The sequence below is a fragment of the Patagioenas fasciata genome, chromosome 6 (genome assembly GCF_037038585.1).
Source record: "Patagioenas fasciata isolate bPatFas1 chromosome 6, bPatFas1.hap1, whole genome shotgun sequence".
In the NCBI taxonomy this organism is placed as follows: domain Eukaryota; kingdom Metazoa; phylum Chordata; class Aves; order Columbiformes; family Columbidae; genus Patagioenas; species Patagioenas fasciata.
The window spans coordinates 19,052,276-19,077,191 of NC_092525.1; the positions used below are offsets into that span (position 1 = coordinate 19,052,276).

Consider the following 24,916-nt stretch of genomic DNA (forward strand, 5'->3'; position numbering starts at 1 on the left):
TGTGAATCAGGTGTTCCATTTTAGTGACAAAAATGATGAGATCACTTTCGACAGCGCTCTGCAAATTGATCTCACTGCAGTTCTCCTGGCACTGAGCATTGGCTTTTCCATTGATGATAAAAGCTCAGCTTTAAACACAGATCCATATTCTAAGTACCGCTAAAGAAAATAATATTTTAATTCCTGTTAGGGTTTCCATTAGCCTGAATTACTGGGGACAAAATACTCATACTGGCAAACGCTTGGGACCTTATTTTCATTTCACCTCCTTTGGCACTGACAAAAAGCCTTAAAGTCGTGTAGGTGCAAATCACACTTGTGCTGGAGCAAAAACGCTTCAGTGCATAAATAAGACTCTAATTCATCTGCATTTAACTTAACAGCACCACCACTGACTTCAAAGACTGCAGTTCCTACTGTTCGTGGTACGAAGCAATCCTTCAGGGATATTTATTTTTTCCAACACCCAGCACCTTTAATAAACTAATATATTAGTGACATCTCTCAAACACTATCTTGTCTCACAATTAGGTCTCTTTCCTGCCAAGAAGACCCCCGCTGCATGTTCATTGTGAGTGTGCTAACAGTTCATAATGTTGAATGGTTTGGGATAAATTAAGCAAATGAATACTCAAGGAAAAAGAAAAGCACTATATTGATTTGTTGTCTAGACATAAATGTATCTGCTAACATATTGCGGACATTATTCAAAGCCAGCACCGGCTGGAATAAGTAGAGTCAGTTTTTCTGCTAGGGAAAGGAAAGCACCGAGAACAATACAGCTTATTAAATAAGTGCAATAAATTAAATGCTAATAATTAAACTAATTCTCATTAACACTTTCAATCGTATGTAAGTCAGGAGAGAAACAGTAGTTTTGCCAGTTATTACTTCATTGGCTGGAAAAAGTTACATGCATTACATTTCATGAAATATTCAGAGTATTATTTTAGATTTGATTTACATAGAATTTAGAAATTCTGTATTTGACCTGAATGCTATTTCAATAATAGCAAGATGATTCACTTTATTTGATTAAAAAAAAAAATGAAAATGGTTATTTGAAGCTTTGGAACTCTGCTTAATTTTTCATAGAGATAAGGGGAAAAGATAACTGCTTACAGAAATAACAAACCATAATAAACTGTACTTTTAACATCTTGAGTTCAAGTACTGGTCAACTTGATCTAAAGTGCTATAAGGCAGTATTTTTTTTTTTAATGAACTTAGCTGATCTGAAACATCTGTTTCTCACCCTCCCTTTTCCTGCTCCTTCCCCCCCACTCTCCCCTGAACTTCAGAAATAATTAATAAAAATTATTCTGCCTTCATATTTTGTTAACCCTCATTCCAGTAGGGTTACAATGCATGCAGCAAAGTCATTTGTGGAGGGACCCAAAAGGTCACTGCATCACCAGCTTCTGTGACAGTTTAACTTAATTTCACCACAATGTGGTCAAGTGTATTTTTTGGGGAGGCTTTCTGTTGTGTCTTTAAAAAAATAATTTTGCAGTAGCAGCATTATTTGTTTTTCTTCCAACGACTACTCAAGGTGTGTTCCTGTGTGCAACATGCTGTTAAAATAATCCCAGAATCCCATGGTTAATTTTACATAGGACAAAAACACTTCTGAAGAAATAAAAACGGCTTCCTTACATTTAGGAACCCCACCTGTCCAGCCTGCTGACCAGCGTCGGGGCAGACAAGTTGGACAAACTCTTTCAGAGTCTCCTGAGGATGATAGCGGATTGCTGGGTGTGAGAAGTATGGCCCAGGCTGTTGAATAATGGGTGATGTTGGAAAATGAAGAGTCGATGGTGTTGCATGTGGACTTGCTATAGGAAAGAAAACAAAGAAGTTATAGAGAGTTTTGCCTTTGGAAAATAAAACAGTTTCAATCTACCATATTTTTAGTCCTTTTTTTTTTTTTAATGTACAGTATTCTTCATACATCTGATCTTCACAATTAATATATTAGACCACATTGTGTCCTACACTCCCTTCATCTAGATCCTGAGAGCAAACGGAGCCAGCCAGACATTTTAAAGGGTTTTCTGTGTTTTCAGTGGACACGTAGAAAGAAATGGGCAGTCCTTTGTGAAAGTGAAAACTATTCATCACCTTAAGAGCAGTCCTCATCAATCAGGCAATAAAAAATGTATTTGGGAGATTAGGGTTGATTTAATTGACATTTCATATATCTTGGATTTGCACATATGAATCCATTTTATATTGTACTATAAATGGCAGATAATTTAAAGTTGGTCTAACACTTCCTGTTGTTGGGGTTTTTTTCCACCTCAGTTTAGGAACATTTATTTTAAGTAACATGTTTTCACCTAATGAATGTGCACAAAGTGGCAAGATCGTTTTGAAAATTACATTTACATTTCTCTTCAATAACATTTGGCTCAAATCTTCAGCAAGCCCCCAGCTTGCATTCAGGGATGAAGTTTAATTTGGTGAATTTATGGGCCAACAAGCCAGCTGGAAAATGTACTACAGTGAAGATGTAAAGGTGTAATGTACACGAGCCCATTGGCAATGACAGATTTTACCCTCAGCTGATTTCAGCAGAACTACAAGTGCAGCTGAAGAGCCTTATGTTCTTCTACGATATGTGACACCTTTGCTCAGTTCCTCCCAGATAAATTGGGTTGGACCCTTCTTAGCTAACAGTGCTTTCCACTCTTCCTTGTCACCATGAGGTAGCAACTCTTGCCACTCACAGTGCTACGAATTCTCCCTTTCCCCTCTAAAAAATGAGAATTCACTCTTCCCTTAGGATTCCCTAATTAATCTGATTGTGCACCATCTGTAAATCAGAGTTGATGTCTCCCCAAACGGTCCCCATTACATCCCTGTCTCTCCCTTGGTGTGTTATCCTAGTCATCCTTCAAGGGTGCCCATGTGCATGTCCTGCACTTGTACACCACACGTAACCCCCTACATAAGGGCTACGCAAGGGAGGTAATGTCTTACAGAAACTCTAGTGTTGGCTTTGAAGTAAGTTAAATATATGAGAGGGGAAAAAAAGCCTTTGGCACTTTTCAAAAAATCGGAGAGATGCAGGAAAGTTAACTAAAATCAAATACAAATGAGCAAACACTCATTTCATGACAAATGTTATGAAAAACCCTCAGTTAAACAAAAGCTAAAATCTGCTGCTTAGTCTTGTTCATCACCAGTTTAATAATATGACATGTTATTAATGCTTTTTTTCTTAAGCATTATGAAACCATGAGCAAACTCAGAGCCTGAAGATGTGGATAAAATACGTACTCAGAGATAGCAGCAAGGAAACCTCCTGCATTATCCCACAAACATTCACCAAGGCTTGGCTGGGCAGCCCTTCTATGGATCTCTTTCTCCACGACTGGACAGGAATGATCATTTTGACACCACCACCAAAAAGAGCTGCACTCACGCCTGGCGTGCTGATATGGGATGAAGATCTCATCCTTGCCATGGAAAGCTCCCCGGTATCCTTGTTAACCCCACAACTCTTCCCAGTCTGTTCCCCTTAATACTGTTTAAAATATTCACAACAGAAAGAGAAACGTATGTGAAATGTGTGGTACTAAATAGGAAAACACCACTGAGAGAAAGCAGGGAGATGAGGAACCGAAGGGGCGCGTGCAGCCTCCAGCCATCTCTCATCAAAGCAGATGCATTTCCCGAGAAACTCTTCCGAAACCACCAGCTGTACCTATCTCACAACAGCTCCATTTTGTGGCGTGTGGGCTGGACTGGAAACCAGTGTCTTCCCACAGTCGTGCCAGTTCTGCAATGGGAAGAGGAAACAAGCAGCAGCAAATCCCACACTCCTTGTTATGGAAATGTCGACAGTTATTCCGTGGCCAAGGCAGACACCTGCGTGCCCAGCCCGTCCAACCTGTCTGCACATCTGGGCTTATCTCTTGGTTTTTACAAAACCTAGTTAATTATTTCTTATTTACTTTTATGACAAATAGTTTTGTTCTGAGTTTGCATCCTAAATTAGAGTATAGTTGAAAACTCTCCAGATAAAGAACCCGAATCCTCAAAGGAAGACATGAAGGCTGTTTGCCTGTCCCTGAACTTCTGGGAGAGGCTGTAACTTTGAAGTGGGTTATTAGAGATAATGTGGGATTCACCTGCGTAAATGCGGCTGTCTACCATGGAGCTAATTACCTTCAAACCAACGGAGAATTCAGCAGAACTAATGGTGTCTGAGGAGCCATTCATCTCATCCAAAACCAGACCTTTGAGGAGACTGCACTGACCGTACCAACTGGGTCACTAGTGGATGCGAGGAGCCCACTGGTCCCAGCTCCGAGGTAGATCCCTCCAGTCTACACACACACTTTCAGAGAGGTGAATTCCACCCAAAGTGTCAACCTCTGATCTCACTGACACCAACCCCTGGGGTGTAACTGCTTTAATGACATTTAACGTCATCGCTGCTTTACAGGTACAAACGTGTCATCACCTTCTCCAGGAAGCAGCAGTCATTTTAGAGCTTGTCAAAATATTTTGCCACAAATGTTGGTTCAACTAAAGCTGGTGCTAAACGTTTGGATGACTACAACAAAGTTTTCATTAGCATACAACATTTCTGTCCTTTTTTGATGTAAAGCATGTTCTTCCTCTCTTCCTTCATATTTCCTTTTATAGTTACGCCTTTCCGTGTATGCCAAATGGAAGATGAAAGATGAAGATAAAAGTGAGAAATGAAAATTCATGTGGCAAACATCTAATTAAGTAAAAAATAGACTGGGTTTTTTTCAACCTTTATAAAAAACATTTCATTTTAGCACCAGATCTGTTAATACTATTTGAAATTGTTATGCAACTACACTGTCCTTTGTACACATCTGGGAATAAATTCATTCCCTTTCTTCTACTGGATGAATAGGAGCTAGAAATGCTATTTCAATCAAACAAGAAGGAATAAAAAATTGTACCCAGGCAACAGATGGACATTCAAAACTAGGCCTAAAGCCACATGGTATTTAGCTTTTCCAAGGTATGTCTCTTCATTTAATAATTTGATTCGCTATATGAAAGATGTGTTATGGTTATTAGAAATATTCACAGGCATATAAGTTTGGGTCTTTCTCTATTACCTCAGCATCTCAGGGTAGAAAACAAAGTGGAAAGCATTTGTTGGTGATCTTTCCAAAAGAGAAAGAGAAGAACGAATGCAGAAATGCTCAACAATCATTCAGGAAGGTAAAATGCTGCAAGAAGGAGAAAGTGGTTCCTCCTGGGAGCATTGGCCAACGGCTCAGCACCGCCTCCAAGGGCTTTCTGCTGATCAGGGGAAGGACTGGGCGAAGGAAATAAGACCTAATAGGTGTCAATCCTCAGTCTGCACCATACACCCACATGCAGGGTTCCTTTTCTCAGCGTAGCTGGATTAGCATAAGAAGTAACAAATGGAATAAGGATCTCCAAAAGGTTTGGCTTTGCAGTCTCGGACTAGGAAATACCAAATTCTCAAGTGGCACTAGTAAGGGCTGTTTGATAAGAGGAAGAATCTACTCCTAGTAAACTGATCAACGTTACAAGCGTGCCTGTCTTACACTAGGGAGAGAGAATTAAAAGCAAAAGTCTAAGAGCTGCTGGCCCAGATATAAACCATCACTCCAACAGCTGTGTTGTGGTCACCAACTGCTGTGTACGCAAAAATGGCCTCTTAAACAAGTTCCGAGTGCAGAACACAACTGTGTTTCCAAATATACGGATCCTTACAAACATTTTTAATCAGTTAAATGATGTGAAGTAGTGGAGCAGGTCACTGTTTTCCCTGTTTGCCCCTAGAAGGGGCAAGTGACCAAGGACAAGCCCCTTCAGTCACCATTTTCAGAAACACTTAATAAAAATTATTAAGTCATTGCTTCTGAAAACTATGGCTAGAGTGATGCAAGTTTTCCAATGTATGAGAAGGGGCTATTACTACTTATCTGCTTCTGATGGGACATTGTAAGTCTCAATCAGTGACTGTAAATTATTTGAGATCTTCAAATGGAAGATAAAATGGGTCTTTGTCTATTATTTATTTACTTATTGACTTATTATTAATGTATCCCTAAGCAGCTCCATGCTGCCAAAGCATATTTCTCTTGGCGTCTTTCAGCCTCTGACATTTATATTTTATTATTGACCTCACTAAATGACATAAAATATAAGTTCTATAACCTATGAAAATATGTGTATTCCAGATCAAAACTTCATTTCTACCTGCTGTAGGTATGGGGGAGTTGGACTATCTGGTATTATTAAATCTGTTATTTGCGTGTCGGGGTTGGAGGCAGGAATTATCCTTCCATCTCAAGGCAAGCATAAATATTTCAAAGCACACATAATTCTAATTCCATTGAAGCTCATCTGAAACATCCCAGACTTTTTATTGAAAATGAGATGATAATGTATGGTGGCCTGCAACAGATATACCAGTATTTTAAAACTACTTCTATTGGGCCAAGTAATTATGTAGTACAGCTGCTGCGTGCTGCACTGGATTTTTTAGTGTTTTATGAGTTCATGGTGTTGTGTGGCACAGAAGCAAGAAGATTTTTCAGTACGCTGAATTTCAACATCTGATCATGCAGGTCAGTCTTGTCTTTTCCCTTCTTTGATTTCTAGTGGCCACTAACAAACAAGTTAACTAATAAAATGAGCTGCATTCATTGATTAGGTTCGCACTTCGCAAATCTAAGGCAAAAGAAGAAGAGCCAGAATTGTGAATTCTACTCAATTGGATGATCAGATAATAAAGAATCGGTTAATGTGAAACAGGTTATAGTTTTCTTCAGATATTTAGCACCCCCTCTCCTGGAACAAAGTATCAGTTCTAATAAAGATGCGTGGGATCCTTCCTCCCAGGCAGCGCTCACCGACACGGTAAAGGGACTTCAGGATCACACCTGCAAACACATTTCTCCACCAGCACAGCCCACCATATGGGGCAGACATATTGATCCATCCACCTTCCAGCCCCTCCTCCAGAAAGCCTTGCCAGCCCCTTCAAGTCCAGATGACTGGATGAATTTTCTTTCTTCATAAAGTCGTTTGAAGTCTTTGAAAGGGTCATTGAGTGTTGCTCTTCTCCCGCTCAGAAAAAGCCTCTCCTATCTCTGTACTCCTGGGTTGAGGAATCAAATCCCTCATTCCTTCACAAAGACACGGGATGACCCATCACACCAACAGTGGATTGGCTTCACTAGGGCATGATGCTCCGATACCTCCTCTAGAAAGTGATAATTAAGTTTACTAATAGCTCATTAAACATTGATCAATCTTCCTAGAAATAGTAACATTAGATTCATAATGAAACATGACCATTTTTATCAGCTTGTTTTTGAGGCCATTATAATTGGCTTCATTACAACTAAGAAAGTATTTTTTTAAAAGTCATTTCCCTGGAAATGTTATAGAACAGTTTGTTCTGCTAGATATTTCCACTTCAGGCTCCTAACTTGCTTTAACTCCCTGCGTGCTGTAAGCTTTCTCCTGGTATTTAAGTGAAGCAAGTGCCAGTTCAAATTATGCAAGATATATCCCACCCTTTGTACCCCAAAGGTACTTATTCTGAAAATTGACCATATTAGAGTACTAATTGGCTAAGCCACCATGCTGGCTGATGTGAAATGCTTTCAAACACCATGAAACAGCTGTGTTTATCGGAAATATGAAGAGTGACTTTTTAATAAGGAGATCTGGCAATAATCCAAATTTGTTGAAAGGAACTTACACTTCTGTGTATAATACAATACAAGAGGTAAAGAATGGAAGGCTAAAACAATAGCTTTAAGCCCAAAGATTTTTTTGTGATGAAAGCAGTTACCCAAACAAGTAAAAAAAAATAATTAAGAAACTTGGGCTGGGATGTGTGGAGGTCCTGAGAGAATTCATTAACTGCTTTTGAATTTCAATGGGAGCTGCGTCCCCGTAACTCTCTCAAAGGTTTCTGAAAGTCCCCATTTTTCTTACTGCCCATTAGGAATAGACCCCAGGGCGACACATGTTGAGCAGTCGCCTATTCAGGTTAGCAAGGACTTGCCTCCACTTAAATATTGAGCTGCTGAGGGTAGGACTGACCACTCCTAGGATCAGCCCTTTGAAGGGAATTCGGATCAGTGGAAAACTTTTTAAGTCCCATAATGGTGCAAAGCGGCTGTTTAGTAACATGTCTGTCAGGTCCATGGATGAGCTAAATTCAAACTGGTCCTGTCTTGTGTTCCCATTTGCGGTGACAAGGCTGGGAAATCACAGGGTGGGAGAATAAAAACAGGCCTTATCCTCTCAGCGTGAAACATTCAAAATGTAATATAAACAGCTGACCAGTGCAAGAGATATACAAATACCCTAAATCTGATGAATGGAGGATCTGTTCCTGCCCACGGACATCAAAAAGAAGGACTGAATTGTCAAATATCCATCTTTGAGCTCCAGAAGTCCAGTGCAGGTGGTTGGCTGAGCACTGCAGAAAAAACAGAGCCATGCTATCTCCAAGGCCAGGGCTGGTTATCAGCTTTATACCACAGAGGTCGAAAGCACCTGGTTCCTTAGTTCAGAAATACTCTTTCTGTAAGACATTTCGCAGTAGCAAGTGGGAGGCAGAAGAATATTTTGCCCACGGAGCTCCTGGTAAAAGTAAGATACACTTAAAGCTGTGTTTGGGCACAGGGATTATTGCTTTACTCTGGACTGCGAGTATTATGGGCTGCTTTTGGAAACCTGTAGATATGAACTTAGTGCTGGTTCCAGATTCTGGTATAGGCAGGGGGCCGGTTAAGTTAGCTAGTTTGAGCAGATTGTTTTAAAACATGTCAAAACTCTACTGCCTTTAGGAGATGGGAATACTACAGAACCGATTACATGGGCAGAGAAATAAAAATCATACCTACAGAAGGCACTCCTCCCTTCCAAGACCATAGCCAGAGGTCAGAAAAACCTAATTTAACCTATTTGTAGAATTCCTACTTCACATCAAATGCTGGCAACTTTTGCATATTAGTATTGTTTTTAATACACAGTCTACTCCCATACATAAGATAAAAACTACTGCTAGGAGAATATATCATGTCTTTCTTATAATGAAATGCAGTTGATAAGTTTACAATAGAAATGTAAATTCTCTTAAAAACCACAACCTTTATGTGTGTGATGATATAATTCTGCTTTGATACTAAAAAGGGCATGGTAATGGAATCTGTGACTTTGGAGTGATATATTGCTGTTAAGTTAATAGGACTCCACATTCCCATTTCTAATATCAGTGTTTTTTTCCCCTTTCATTCTATAGATGGTAAGCTGATACTACATAAACATTGTTAAAGCTATAGTTCCACGCTACAGTAATTCACTTAACTTTAACATGATTTATGGTTCTGTCAATAGAGGAGGTTGAAAATCCAGAGCTCTGATGCTTAAACATGGGTTCCATATTTAAAGCAATAATGTGCTTTTTGTGTGTGTCTGAAGCTGGAAGAATTTAGCATAAAGTAGAGATAAAAATATTATAGTTCACTGCACTGTTTAAAGCACATAGTTTAACTTCATGAATACATCAGAGAGAGCAAAGAAACTGAACACAGAATCGGTAAAAACATGGGTAAAATACTTTGCTCCTGCAGCACTTTATTTTTATATTATTTTCTCGGGATGCACGAAATCCTATTAGTATTTTTAACACTCCCCTTTTTTTCAGTCTTTTGCTCACTTAGATCAGCTCCTTTTGTCAGGATGAGTTTAAATCTGGGTCCACTGTGTTAATCACCCCCCATTCTTCTTTCTGGCACTTACCCTCCAGGCATTTTGCCTCTTTAGGAGATTAAGCGACCAAGTCATCTTGTTGCTCTAACATGTCCTCACTGGAGCAACATATTAACACAATTCCTCCGCAAAAGAGCCCTCTTTAGAAGTTTGCTGCAGGGATGACAAATTAACCCAGCATGGTGTCCCACACATCTATCTCAGTACAAATTATTAGTGTAATAGAGCTTTTAGTTATGCATTTATCTAGTAATTATTGAACGGTTATACAAAACGAAGCTGAGCAATCACGGCCCTTTATGAGGCAATCTCAGTGGGTGGTCTTAGAGTTAATTTAGGATAGGACTGCCTAAGCAGTTCACTCACACACAAATTAGCTGAACAGCCCGCTCCTTTAAATATTTCCTATGTCACAGGCTAACTCTGTACAATACAACAAAGGTAGAGTTTTAATTACACGGTTCCTGACTTTTGTTTAGCTGAAGCTTTAACCATTTGCAAGCCTTCCCCTCTGCCCACCCCTGCCTGGGATGGGAGGAGATGGCAGTTCGGGTAGGGTATCGAGTATTAACCCTGACCTTGAGGCCATCTGTTAGGAAGCTGTTTTTCCTTCAGCTTCGTGTTATATTGAAGTGAGTGAAATCCCACCCCCCCCCAAAACAACCTTCACCTAGCCAGTGAGCTACCCTGACACTGCAAACTGGAGCACGGCTTTGCGCTGGTGCTGGGTTAGCTCTTCTCTTGGGCAGCGTTAATGCGATTTATGGTTTCTACTCAACTTTCTTACTCATGTGGGGTGCCTCTCTCCTCTTTTGGCCATCTTACATTATGATCCCCTGATCTGAGGCGTCTGTATCGGAACGAACTTGCACCACTTTGCTTTTGTAAAAATTCAGAGGGAAGTAGAAGGTTACATCAGTCTGACAGCATCGAGGAGCAGTCATGGATAGTTGTATGAATAGGATATTACAAAATATCCTTTACACTGTGTAGCTCTGGAGTGAGTTAGCAGGAATTACCGCTTTGATTTGCTTGGAGCAGGCAGACAGGACACCTAACAAGCACTGATATTTTGGTGACTCTGGGGAGCATTTTGATAGAGATGGGCACAACGTCTTCCCACATACGTGACTAAGTTTCTGCCACTTTGGCACAGAGAGTACTATACTATCCTGCAGAGTTTCCCTGGTAGGCCTTGTCTTGACAAAAATCTCACTGGCAATGCTTACTATGGAGAAATGAATATAATGGGAACCGCTCCACTAGTTGACTTTCAACCCTTCTTTGCTTTCTGCTCACACATCCACTTCCTTGGGTTCTTCCCTTTGTGCAGTATTTCTTGTTTCTTGTAATTGTGTTTCTCCTTCATTTATCTTCCTAACATACCATCTCATTCATATTTTTTTTTCTTTCCTTGCCTTTTCTTCCTTGCTTTTTGGCTTGCTGTCGTATTCTGTGGCAATGGTTGAATGCTCTACAGCACAGGCTGCTCTGTATCCCAGGTTTACAAGATCGTGGTCAATTTAATGTTTCAGCCAGCTCCAGATATAAAGTCACTAGAGTGTAAGTAGCAATTCACAGAAACCTAAAACCTCTTATTTAAATACTGCTGTCACCCATCGTATTTAAATCCTTCACTGTCTGGTAAAGAGTTCAAGTGGGCTGATGTCTGGGAATCTTTGTAAGATGCCAGCAATCCATGATGGCTTTGCAATACTGGTGTAATCTGGTGAGCCACACTGACCACCAAATAATCTAACTTGCAGGTAACAAAAGTATGATGCGTAGGAGACAAAGATCTAACTGTTTGAATTTTCAACGCTCTGAAATAAATCCTAAAACTGATAGTGATGCTAAAGCCACCCTATAGGTGATCAATTTACCATCTGCCAGACACTGAATCCTCACCACACTGGTCCAGAGAAGACATATGGTGCATTCATAGAGTCATGCCCAAAAAACTGCCATCATCAAGTGAGGCTCCATGAATCACTTTGCTAGCTTATCACCAAAGAAAGTTGGATCTTACCACCATCTGTTGGAACTACTGAGGAGTCACTGAAGCATTGGCATCCCCGTGCCAGCACTCACTGCACATCTGGTCCTTTGGTCAGCCAGCTCAGATCCTCTCCGCTGGCTACTGCCCAGCTGGGTTGGGTACTGGCAGCAGCACCAACGCGGATAGAAAACCAGTGCCCAGCCTTCCACAACACAGCACAGACAACTGCACGGCAACAGAGGTTTTCCAGCTGGTTCATTGTGTGGAGCACCTTCTAGCAAAGAAATCCTCTTAAAGATCTGCTCCTTCTCCAAGCAAGTGTTGTTTCGAAAACGATTCATTGCGGGGATCACTGGGAAGGGCACTCAGTATCCTGGGATACACCGGCCTAAGACATGCCCTGTGTTCTAAGGAATACTTGGAAATGCTTGAAAGATTTGGGAATATTCCTGAGAAGTTATAAATCACTGGTTGTCAATGACAACACCTGCCATGAATAGTCTACAGCTTCTTCTCTGCTGTCTATTTTGATCGTGCTTTACAAATGCATCTCATACACACATCCAAGCGATAAACTTGCACATATGAACATCAGAAGGAGACCGAACCTTCTTGTAATAATTCACTTGGCTGAGGAGCTTACTCTGATGGCGACCTACTTACTCATTGCTTTCCCTTCTCTGAAATATCTCTACCGACTGAAGATTAAATCCTGCTCTTACTTTTCTGAAGACCACTCAGAATAATCTGCCACTGACCATTTACATTATGCATGTGTATCCAAAGAGAACGCAACCTGTGTGTGCTATATTATACCTGCGATTTCTGCAGAAAGGTACAACTTCCAGTAACTAACAGTGGAGATGCATTGCTCAAAGATTATAGTCTCTTATTTGATCGCATTCTACTACTTTTGTTGCAACTTTTGATACCTGAAAACCTTTTATCTTCTGCTTACTGTCCTAAAGTACACTGTAGGGAATGGGACAAAGCTGGATTTACAGAAAATAATCCATCTCAGTATATTACCCTTTGCTAACCCTTTGTTGTAGAAGAGAAATGAACGCCGCCAGTGTGCTGTGGAAGAAGAATACTGAAGAGAAATGTTCAAAACCAACCAAGTCTGGAACAAGATTTTTCCAGGATGATGACACTTAAACAATCCATGGATGGATTCAGAGGGATTGTTCCTGAAAGTCTGTAAGACTTTGCTTGTGAAGAAGCATAAAATAGAAGATGCTTCTAAATGATGTTGCAGAAGAAGGGTTTTTGCTTTATCTGTTAGGAACCACAATGATAAGAAACTGTGTTACTTCTTTATAGAGTTAGTAAAAACATCTCCTTTGAAACAAACAAAATTTGGGAACTGTAATAACTATATTTGCTCTTTCAAATTCTGGCTGTCTTTGAATGTTCTTCTCACATAGCCAATGGATATCCGCTGGTGCACAGAAAAAGCCTTGTTAAAAGAGACTCTAGATGAGATTTACACAAGACCTCACCAGTGATACACTTCCTCTCTCAGCCACACAAAAATCTGAAACACAAATGGTCTAAATACAGGCAGACAAAGGCATTCAATGACCTTAATAAATAAGTGTGAGGTAAAACATAGCTAAATACAGAAAGGCATATTAACTAATCAATCAACAACTCAAATCTAAAATGCTGAAGTTCTAAAAGACAGAAATTCACTCAGCTGATGTGAACTGAATATAATGTTAATGGAACATTCATATTATTCATACTTATATCACCAATTACCCAGGCTTTTAAAAGAAGATTTATTTGCCAGATAGTCAGATCCAAATTTCAAGGGAAATCTGTCCAGAACTTAGAAGCCTAAATAACTTTTGAGGATCTAGGTGTGTGTCTAAGGGTAAGATATAATTTCTATGTGATTAACCACAACAAATCCAACTACAAAGAGTAGATTTAACAAAGCACGAGTAGCCAAGAAGTGCAGTTCTGACCTCACCTCAACTGAAGAGCAATTCCACCACTTCACACCGCATCACCTGCACTGTGCAGACAAAGAGGCACCTCCTGGTTTATGCTGCCCTCAGTAAAACCACACTAATGCCAAAGAGACATTTCAAAATAATTTCTAGGATGAATTGCTAATATGCCTTTTTATGCTTCACCATTCGACCAATGCCTTAATAATCTTCTCTAAATGAGACAAAATTTCATAGCAGAAAGAAACATGTCACAACCATTCACTCCTATTTTTATATCTTCCAAAGTGGTTTGTAAGAAGATTCATTCATTTGTGTGTATTACTATGCCCAAGTGAGTTCCTTTTCAAATGTGAGCTGAGTATTGCATTTACTTTTCTCGGCTAAATGCAAATGCATCTTTCTAACAAAAATGTATAAGCACATCTAGACCCAGAGGACATCTCTTTTACTTGGAAAGTCAGTCAGAAGAGTATTGTGAAGAAAACCAGCCAAAGCACTGCTTGAACCAACTTCAAAGGAATCCCCGAATATGGCGGTTCTTCAGCACACTGATACCAACAACACCAGCAGGAAATGACTGGCAGAAACAAAGCCGTAGTGCCGGAAGACTGGCATGGTTCAGAATGAGTGATGGGCCCTGATCTCCAGCAGTTCCACTGAATCTATGTCATGAGTGGACACAAGCAGAAGACACTGTGTAACGCATTCTGTCCCTTTCCCCACCCTCTTTGAATAAAACCCTAAGCGCCCAGAAACCAGCATCTCCATCTCAGACCCTGTTGAATGGTCATCAGTTTAACCAAACAGCCCAGCCTAGTAAAACCACACACAGGCCTTGACAACTAAAACCTTCGGGTTCTCAAGCTCCTGAAGCACAGCCTCTCCCTGGGTGCGTGACACGTGGAGGTGACTTTCCGTGGAAAGGTGCTGGGATGGACACTGGGTGCTGTGGCTGATGCTGAACCTGCCTGGGGGCTCTTGGGTTAGGCCTCACCTCTGGGTCCTGTAATGACAGGTCGATGGTGCTGTGTGAAAGCCGTTCCAAGGGAGGAGGTCTGCGAAGGCGAGGGACTGCTGAAACCAGACTTCTCTGACTTCTTTAATGTAGTTGGCGATGGCATTCCTGGCAAGAATGATTGATAAGTGCAATTTAATAATGCTAGGTCATGGAACGACAGCCTATGCATTGTGAAAGTGGGTGCAGAAGCAGCTACATAAACTTAAAGGACAAACGAAACGGAATACAACAGCAAGCCAAAAGCTCACTTTTATTTGTGGTCTTTTTTTTGAGGTAGAAGCGGCCATGGTTCGCTCTGAGCAATGAGTACTAAAAGGCAGCCATATTTTTCTTTTAAATCTGAAATATGGATAAGATGCAGCTTATTATTGCTACTGAAACCTACTCTGTTTTATTTTTAGAAATCTGTAATAGCTGGAGCATTTGGATTTTTACAGGCTTTTTATGAGTTCTGTCTTTCACTCACTGGTTTAGTAGATTATTGCAAATGGATCTTTTAAATGTGCTGCACGACTCAAGGCACAACTAGAGAATGAAGTTTTCTAAGTTCAAACTCTGCCTCTCCTTACTCTCTTGACTTCAAAGGTATTTGAAAGTAATATATTTATGTGGTTCCCTTTTGCTTTCAAATTTTTTTAAAGGGTGAATGGTATTTGTATCTTGATATTAGAAGCCACACTGGAATTATTTCAGCGTTGTTATTATGCCCTTGAACTATATCAAAGGCTTCCAATGGAAATCAGAGTTAAGTTGCCACTGGGTGAAACCTCCCCCGTGGACAGGCAGAAATGCTGTAATGCTAATATGACCGGTTTGTTACACCCTGTAAGAATGACTCCTGTTGATATTATATCATGCCCGTGGCACCAAAGAAATTAGCAGAATGAATATATTGCAATAGGCTCTTAAAATCCATGCCTCTTCTGCATATGCCTTATGCTTGGATAAAAGAATATTACAGCATATAGATGAAGAATATGTATGTGTGTCCGTATTATTCTCTTTATTTTTATCGTTCTAGAGGCATGTGAGTATTCTGATTATCTGCACGTACTCTGAAAACACATAATTATCATAATATACAGTACATCAGACATTTTGCATATCCATAGGGATACAGCAAAACAAAGGTGCAGATTAGTTGAGGTTTCAGGTGCAAAAGCAAAATATCGGGTAATGTGGAAGTTGAACTTCCACTAGCAAAGTCACTCAACCTTATTTCCAGCTCTATAGTTTATAGAATTTAATTGTTAAAAAGTAAAGAAAGAGGCCTGGATAATATTATCTCTGGACGATATTATTAACTTTATATTTAATAATACTAGTTTTATAGTCCCTGGGATGTTGATTGCAATATGCAGGAGCCTTCTTGTACTTTATATGCTGCGCTGCTGGGGTCTTAATGGTTTCAGTGAGGTTTTGCAGTTTATATTTCAGAAAGTTAAATAAAGTAAGGGAATGGTTAGAGTTCCAGTGCTGTACTTGCAGCTTTCTGTCCTGAACTGTTTGCTAGGAGGTTTTGCTGCTGTGGTGGCTTTTTCCTCATAGCAAGAATGGTTGCAGACATAATATTTTAAGAATAAAAGTTTAGAACTGACAGACTATTGTGCGAGAAAAATACTGGGTTGGGGTTTTTTCATATCAGTCTTAAAGACTTTGGAGTAGGGACAAAAGCAAAGGGAATTGGTTTGGTTTGGAGGTAAGAAAGACTGAAATAAAGTATTTCAATGAAATATTCCAATGCAGCCTGCTGAATTTCTGCTCAAATCACATGTTGGGATGTCACTCACTGCTCTGAGTGTCCGTATTCTGGACTAGGACACTCAAAACAAGTAACAGTGCTGTTGATCCAGACTTCCTTACAATGGAGGAACTAGGGATGGAAACACCAAGGGTTGGTGACAACATTTGTGCTTGGGGAGGGGTAGAGGAGCTCACTGCTGGCAGCATGGCCATGGGTACAGCTGCTCTGTGCTGGGCCGTGGAAGGTTTGCCACCCCAGGAAGGTTTTAACGTAGCAGGTTCCATCCCTCTAAGTGCAACACATCATGGCCAGAAGAAGTGGCTGTTTATGCACAGGCATTATCACAGTAAAATACGCTTTTAGGCTGCTCTAACTGTACAGTTGAGCAGCACTCGGGTGTGGAGACACAAGGTCAACGAGCAGAGATCCAGGAGCGGACAGGAGGACCTGTGTCCTGGGCAAGCCACAGAGGTCATGGAAGGAGTAATATCTCCAAGTCTATGCACCGTATGGCTCAGCTGGCTCATGAACTCCCTGCTGTTTCCCATACCCTCAATCAGGGTTATGGGAAAGACTATAAAGCTTCTGAGAAAGTGAAGAAACTCTTCTTTTAGCCCTGTGCTAAAAAACCTGCTCGACTCATCTAAACCATGGTAGGGAGAAAGGGCAGAGAGAACAGTGGAATTAAATAGGGATTTAAAGCTGTAGTAAGTTCATGTGATGCTGTCCCAACACTGGAACCTGAGGAGCTACAGCAAAGCTGGTGAGTGACCTTGGACCGTGGCAATGCCGTGCAGTGTCACCTTCATCTGGGCAGGGATGTTATAAGGTTTTCATGTGAAAATAGAGATTTTAAGGTTAACGCTATTGTGTAAAATTGAGTAGAAAGACAAATCGAAGCACTGATAATTGGTTCCCGCTTTTGCTATATATTTGTTTGCCATCATTGTTCTGATTGCCATTATTATCACTACTTTATTTATTTATTTGTTTGCTTGTTTGTTTGTTTATTTGATTTCAGGGTATTCTGAAATGTATTCGTTTGGAACGGTCCAACTCTACCATGTTTTTATTTTGTTTGTGGTTTGTAATGACACATTTTATTTTGAGCGATCACATCCATCAGATCTCAAGAAAAAAATGGCTGCTTCCTAGTTCAGAAGAATATGCAAACAGGAGCTTAATTACATCACTTAATATTGACCAAGAGAAAGAATAAGATGAGCTTGCCAGCTCATTTCCAAAGCATGTTTTGTCCTTTAAGAGGGGAGGGTATGACAGAAAGTTAGGCAGTGCAAAGCAATTAGCATCATTCACGTTTTATGTTGCGCTAGCATGGTGCTCTAGTAGCAAAATTCAAACATTCTTTGAATGGGTTAATAAAAGAAGAAATACAGTCGGCATGCAAGAAAAAGGTTTTCAAGAACAAGCCAAAATATGTCCCATTCTTCTAAATTTAACACAGCCATGTCACATTATCCTTGAGACTGCCAGGAATGTCAAATTTTTTGCAATTTAAAAAAAATATCTCATTTAGCACCATATGTTTGGTTAATGTGCCTGATATATCCTGCGTATTCTTTAGTCCATCCATTTCTAATACTCATTTTCTTTTTTCCCCCCTTGCTAAGCCATATGTTACAACGCTGGTCATTCTATCAAAGCTCCTTTCGGGAGTTAAGAGTGAGGGAACTCAGGTTTAATCACCCAGAAAAATGCAAATCTGATACTACAAGTCTCAGTCTTAGCTAAGCAGTCTCAACACTTGAGTTAGCATCGTAGGTGCCCAGTGCCTATGAACATCAGGCCACCTATGAGACGGCATGGTGTATATTTATGACCCTGATGAAAGAACTAAGATAAATAACTAAATACGGAATTAGGTGTTTTTTAATATTTGGCACCCACGTTGGAGACTCTTGGCTAGTTTTAGAGGTCTTCTGTTCCATACCTAGTGAGTTTTAACACATTTAGTGGTCCCCAGGCTGCAGCTTCCCCTCCTGCGTTGTTCAGGGATGCAGGAAATTAAAAAGTTAAAACTGCAGCTACCCCGGGCAGAGCCCAGGGAGGATGCTGCTGCTCACACGGCTTTCCTCGGCATTGCTCCTGAGAGCTAAGGAATATTGGGGACCACTGCACTGAGGAGCAGGTTTCAGGACCTCCCATGGCCCCACCGAAGGGGCAGTGCCAGCCCATGAGGACACCCCTGAGTCCTGACTCTCCTCTACGGTGTAGGGCAGCAACAAATTACAATATTCCCAGTCTGTCTCAGCTGCGCTGGCCAGTGAATCAGGAAAAGAGCCAAGGAACCTCCCCGTTCCCTGCCTCTTCCCATCCATCTGCTGCGAGCGAGGGATAAACAAGAACAGCCAGAACACGACGGCTTGGTAACCCAGGTGCGGTTTTAAAGCCTTTCGTACTATTCTGTGTATGGGACCGGTGTCTAAATCACGGTCACACCTGGCACTTTTAGGAAACGTAGATTCCATAATTCAGGTCTGAGTCTCCTCTGAATGTTATTTAGAGTGTGAGAGAAGAAAATCAAACTTAGTCTATTTTCATCTTATGGCAGCTTTTAGCTACAGAATAAATGGAGAAGTTAATTGCTAAATAAAAAAGAAAATAGAGGGATTTGTGGCATAAAATACAGATGGAAGTCTGAGTGGGTGTGTTATTTTAACTTACTGTACTTGTGTTCATGTGACTGTATATGTAAGCCAAACATATATGGTCTTAGCCTGCTCCCATTAACATGAATCCATTTTTTTCACTGGACAGAGGGAACCAGATCAAAGACCATGATGGTGCTAAATGGAACAAGATGTGTACTTTCGTATTTTTTTCCAAAAGGAAATATTAATTTGACATTGGTTTTTCAGTTGAAAAGAATTTTAATTGCAGTACACAATAAGCAGAAAATTCAGACAACAATAATCTTGAAACTGTTAGCAGCATTATATTTCTATCAAGGAATTTGTGTGCCTTTTCAACATTAGAGCTTTCTGAATTTTCATTAATTTGGCATTTCCCTAAACATACGAGTTATTTTGTTCATTCCACATCATGCATCACACCCTTCTGCTCAATGCACAATGCAAGCGTCAATGGGATCCTTGTCCTTGAGAGACTCTGGTTACTGGAGCCATTGCACGGATGGTGAAGTCCCGCAGTAAGACTTTCCAAAACTCTGCACTTCGCAAACCTCCAGCCCAAGTTTAATCAGTGAATGCCCAGGAATACTTCATGTTCCTCATCTTCTAAGGGGCACTGGAGCATTGTGATGGTTTTAATTCCTCTACCTCCTTTGTGTTTGTCAGTACTAGAAACGCACGACATAAGAGTCTTCCTTGAGTACAGCTAAAGATCTTCAAATGTTCATGTATGAGGCTGATATATATTTAAATGGACCAGAAAATGATGCGTGAGAACTGAATGCACGAATCCTTCCCAGAACAAATAAATATCTACGAACCTATTTTCCATCCACCTATGCACATTACTGACAGAGACACTGAAATTAGGATTAACTTTGATGGAGTAAAGAAAGTCGCAGCAGTGCAAGAGAACAATTCCCATTCTCTCCAAATCTATCTCCATCCAATTTCACCTGATTAATTACTGACGTTATTGTGACTGCATGCATCTTAAACAATAACTCCACCTCACATTAGCCACGCTGTTAGACCAGCTAATACTGATCTCCAAAGACGACTTTTGGATAATTACCCCAACATTCCCAGTAGCTTTCTGCCACTAGACTCTTGACGGAGATTTCATAACAACAGCTATGAATGAAATATGGTTTGGACCTTCATTCTCAAGGGACACTATGAAAAGGAATCACGGAAGCTCAGCTATTACCAGGTCAACCATGAACTCAACAACATGCAGAACAAATAGATGATGCAGAAAACAGGTTGGCTGTGGAAGAAAAAACTGGTACATGGGAAGAATTTGACAATGGAATTTTCATCCTTCTGTGCAAATTATTCTGGCAATTTCACTGAAATCGGTATCAACAGAAATGCTGGTCAGCTGCTTTTTTTCATGGGGAATTCATAATTTCGAGCTTCTTGAAATTTTGATGGCTAGACTACTGTCAATCGGAGTAAGTCTATTCCACTTAGTGCTGAGCAAACTTTATTTGTCATCAACTGAGATATGATCACGCTAACTGCCATCCATCAGTTTACTGTATTAGTTGTTCCAGTATACACAAAATACAACACAGATGGAAATTCACTCATCCTAATGAAGTGCTCTTTAGTTTCTACGTTCTAAATGGATATTTGCTTCCCTGGTCGCATCCTGAGTTGCCGTGACCACTGATTAACTACCTGCCAGCGAGCACCTTGCTTCACAAGGCTAAATCCAGCTTAATAAACAGCAATCTTACAGAAATAAAAAAAACGAAAGCTCCCCCTCTATCCACTTATCAAACTCCTGCATATGCATCACCAACACACACAACCAGCTTCCTCAGAACTCGACATCTGACAGATCATTGGGAAAACAGAGCTAATCTATCCATACCCATCAACATCGCATCAGAGGTGACTGCCAGATACTTAAGAAGCTATCCAAAAGAAATGTCACAACTCCGTTTTTTTTTTTTTCCAAGACACTACAAAAGAAATGTTCCAAATAAAATAAAGCAAATGCACGTACAAGTAAATGAGCCAAAGGACTTAATAAAAAGAGACTGATTAAAATGAGGACCAGAATGTTCAAAAGGGACTGAGAGAGAGAGGTGCCAAAGGCGCAGTAAATGGATTCAATGGCTTTAGCTTTTAAATGCTTTTGGACTCCTCAGCAATTTTTAGCCAAAAATGATAATTCAAGTTAGAATCAAAATTCTGATGTCACTCAGGAAAAAGAAGGGTGAAATTTCTCCCTTTGCAAATGAGCGCTGCTCCATTTACAAGAGAGAAATATCAGTTTATACTGATGGAAAATCTTGCCTAGAGAATTTTAAAACTGAACACTACGATATTCACCATTATTTTAAACCCTGCCCCATTAACATCTGCCTTAAATTGTCCGGTGCAATGTTCCCATAGAGTGTATAGCCTTATCTGTTTGTATCTGCATTTACAGCATCATCTGGATTGTTTTAGATCTCTTAGGTTAGCATTCATTCCTGCCTTGTCATCCAAGTGGTTCTTTCAATAACTAATAAAGTAGTACTAAACATACTACCAATTTCTTCCAAATAAAATTTCACGAGTCTTATATTTAAAAACTTTAATGAGAAGTGTAATAAACAGCAAGATAACAGTTCAATTTTCCCTTTGATTTAATGTTACTTTCTGTTTCACTTTGCATTGTATAAATATCTGTTGTAATAAGAATTAAAAAAGATTCTAATGACGTCTTTAGACATCTCATAATTTAAAATTCATGACTACATTTGTTTCATTTCCAGTGTTATTTGAGAGTTTTTCAGCCTACTTGGCAGATTGGATACAGCAGCAGGGACAAACTGCAGCCATCCATAGGAGAATATACCTTTATGTGGGTGCTTTGGGGATGGAACATCTATAGCTCTAAGGCAAAAAATGCCATCATAAATTTGGATGGCATTTACAAAGCCCTCTAAAAAGTCTCTGCATATGATTATAGCTGAGGTATGATATTTTTGCAAGTAAAAGACCCAGAATAGATTTATGTTTCAACCATATCTTCCCTTCCTGAGTTGCATATGGATGCTAAATTGCAAGTGATACTAAAGGGAATTTTAGGAACTGAAGAGGATGGAGCCAAATTTTCTCTGTGTTTGTTGCTGTTGTTTTGTTGTTTTCTTTTTTTTTTTTCCCTGAAAAATAATTTGCTCATTATTTGCATGTCATCAAAAGACCATTGGCTCTCCGGGCTATATATAACCATGATGGCTGCTAAACGTCAAAGGCATGAAATGGAGATGGGTAAATATGCAGATTTTTTTGACCTGTGACCTCAGTTACTGCATGGTAATGTTTTTAAATGACTTTTATGATGACAAGACTAAGTTTGGTGTTAATATTGGTTTTGAAGACTTAATCGGTATACACTGCCACCGAACATATGTTTTAATTAATAAAAAAGCTGTGGTCAGGATTGAAAATAGCTCAGGTAATTTACCATGTACTGTAAAGTCACCTGATTTCCGCACAATTTGAGGTGAGGAGTTTATACATTATTCCAACCAAAGGAAGAGCTGCAAACTGAATTCATGTGCATCGTACCAAACTGAAATGGATTTATAATTTGACAGGTCAAGAGTGTACTCATGGAACTGTTATGTATTGCTATCCAGTGGTTCTTGGTATTTTTACCATATGACTGCCCAGGTTTGACAGTCACAGGACTGAACAGTCATCTCATTTCTTCGGAACACCAAAAATAATTTGTAGCTGACCCACAGCTGCTGTGCTCTTTTACTGGAAAGTGCCCATTTCCAGTTGTGCGCTGGTGAGCGCTGCTGGAACGACGCTGGCAGCAGAGACTCAAACTGCAGGTGGGATCAGATAGAGGTGAGATCAGCCTCATTTTTCTGCATTCCCAATGGCTTTAGGATTCTGGGAGAAATAAAGAATCCCCCTGGAAAAAAAATAAAAATAAAAGGTTCCACTGCAGAGCACAGCGGTTTGGCTTTGGCATCGTTTCCAGAGGACCCGTGTCTGGCCGTGTCACCTGCAGGTCGGCGTGCGGGATGTGCCCAACGCCTCTCTCATCGACCGAGCGATTTGAAACACGTCTGACAGAGAGGCAGAGGGAAGAAGTCCTTGCGAGTTTCATGAAAACAGGCATGGGAAAGGCAGAGGTAACAAATCAGTGCTGTTGCTCTGGCCAAGTGCTCGGCACGAGCTCCCTCCTCACCAGACACCGGAGAACCCGCAGGAGAGGGACCCCCGGTACATCCCCCCCAACCAACACAAAATGTCTAATGCACCGAGAACAAGAGCATTGGCATTTGTTTGAATAGGCACACCCACCATGTAGTGCTCCACGGTGTTCGGGGTTTCTTAGATATCCTGATTTTATAAAAGAAAAGTAAAAGAAGAAAAAAGAAACAAGGTGAGAGAGAACACTATCATATTTTGTAGCAAGCAGGATACTGTGTGAAATCTTGGCCCAGTGAAGTGATAAAGGGGAAGCTTGCAGTTTGCTTAAGGGAAAACTTACAAGCAAATAGTAGAATTACCAAAATACCACATTGCAGAAAATGGGTGCATTTGAGTTCAATTAAGCTGTAAAAAGGAAAACGGCACTTTAGCTCACAAAAATGAAGGGACGGAGCGAGCGACCAGAAGTAACTTTACAAGATTTGTATGCATGAGGATGCTGCTTCACTGGACCAAGAAAGCTACAGTATGGGACAGGATTTTTCTTTTATCAGACACTTTGCTAGATAGCTTTGTCGAACCTCAGAAACTGCTGCTCTGGCATTATGAAATAATCCTACATAACTTGATCTCATGAGCTTAGGAACACAGAAAAATAGCCATGCCAAATCAGATTACAGGGATCCACCTGGCCCAGCATCCTCTCTCTGACAGTGGTAACTAATGGATGCCTAGAACAGAGTACAAGCCCAGGGAAATAATTCTCCAAAATACTCTCCCAGCCTCCAATGATTTGTGATTCAAGGACTTCTAGGACAAAGTTGATATCATGGTATTGAAGATACTCGAATCCAAATGCACAGATTTACACCCCCCTCCTCCCCGTTTTTTTTTTTTGGTTTGGTTTGCTTTATTTTTTTTTTATTTCTACTCCCATGAGATTTCCACGAGTCACACAAAAAAGGTTTCACAGTTTGGGGCTGGCAAGTCCAGTGTTCTTGCCACTAACTCTGAATGAGCTAACTAGCTTTTGAGCCCAATGATGTTACGTGTATAAGAGCATCCAACACTTTTTCCTACGTAAAAAAGTGACGTGTGCTGAGGTGCTCTAACTGTATTCACTTTGAGAGATTTGTTATAAATATATATATATATATTTTTTTTTTTTTAAAGCAAGAATCTGGCTGTAAATTGATATTAACATTTTTCAGTATATGTGTAAAACACATGTTTCAGAAGAATAGAAGAGAGAAACTGTCACTCACTGGGAAGCTTTAGAGCTATCTGGCTCCCTGGGAAACTGCATGCAACTATTCTGGTGTCCAAGGGTTTGACCAGTGAGTTTCCTCTCCCTGCAAAGAATGAATGCAGAAGTAATAGAAAGTCTGAGGGGTGGGGGGAAGATTTTAGCAAATGGCTAAAGATATTCCTATTCTGCCCGCTCCAGCAGGTAAGAAGCAGGTGGTGGTGGTGGTGGTGGAAGAAACATCAGGATGTTCTGCTCTGATTACCTGGGGTCTGGCTGCAACTCCCTTTGCAGGCTCACCAGTGATGGAAACTGGGCGCACTGGGGTGGTGGAGCTTCATTAACGCTGCCACCAGTCACGT

At 40.4% G+C, this 24,916-nt stretch overlaps 1 protein-coding gene across 19 annotated transcripts in view; it reads right to left on the reverse strand.

The window, feature by feature from the left end:
• The window catches only part of NFIA (nuclear factor I A), a 349,358-nt gene that overhangs the window by 37,800 nt on the left and 286,642 nt on the right, over nucleotides 1-24,916 (reverse strand). For 4 of the 19 annotated variants that reach the window (XM_071810108.1, XM_071810106.1, XM_071810113.1 and 1 more), the window contains 4 exons: nucleotides 24,574-24,660; nucleotides 23,459-23,497; nucleotides 14,717-14,845; nucleotides 1,657-1,835 (listed from right to left, as the gene is read on the reverse strand). In XM_071810108.1, coding sequence (XP_071666209.1) covers nucleotides 1,657-1,835; nucleotides 14,717-14,845; nucleotides 23,459-23,497; nucleotides 24,574-24,660 — 434 coding nt within the window. The remainder of the gene's footprint in view (nucleotides 1-1,656; nucleotides 1,836-14,716; nucleotides 14,846-23,458; nucleotides 23,498-24,573; nucleotides 24,661-24,916) is intronic. The other 15 variants (XM_071810111.1, XM_071810114.1, XM_065841943.2 and 12 more) reach the window with 8 other exon arrangements.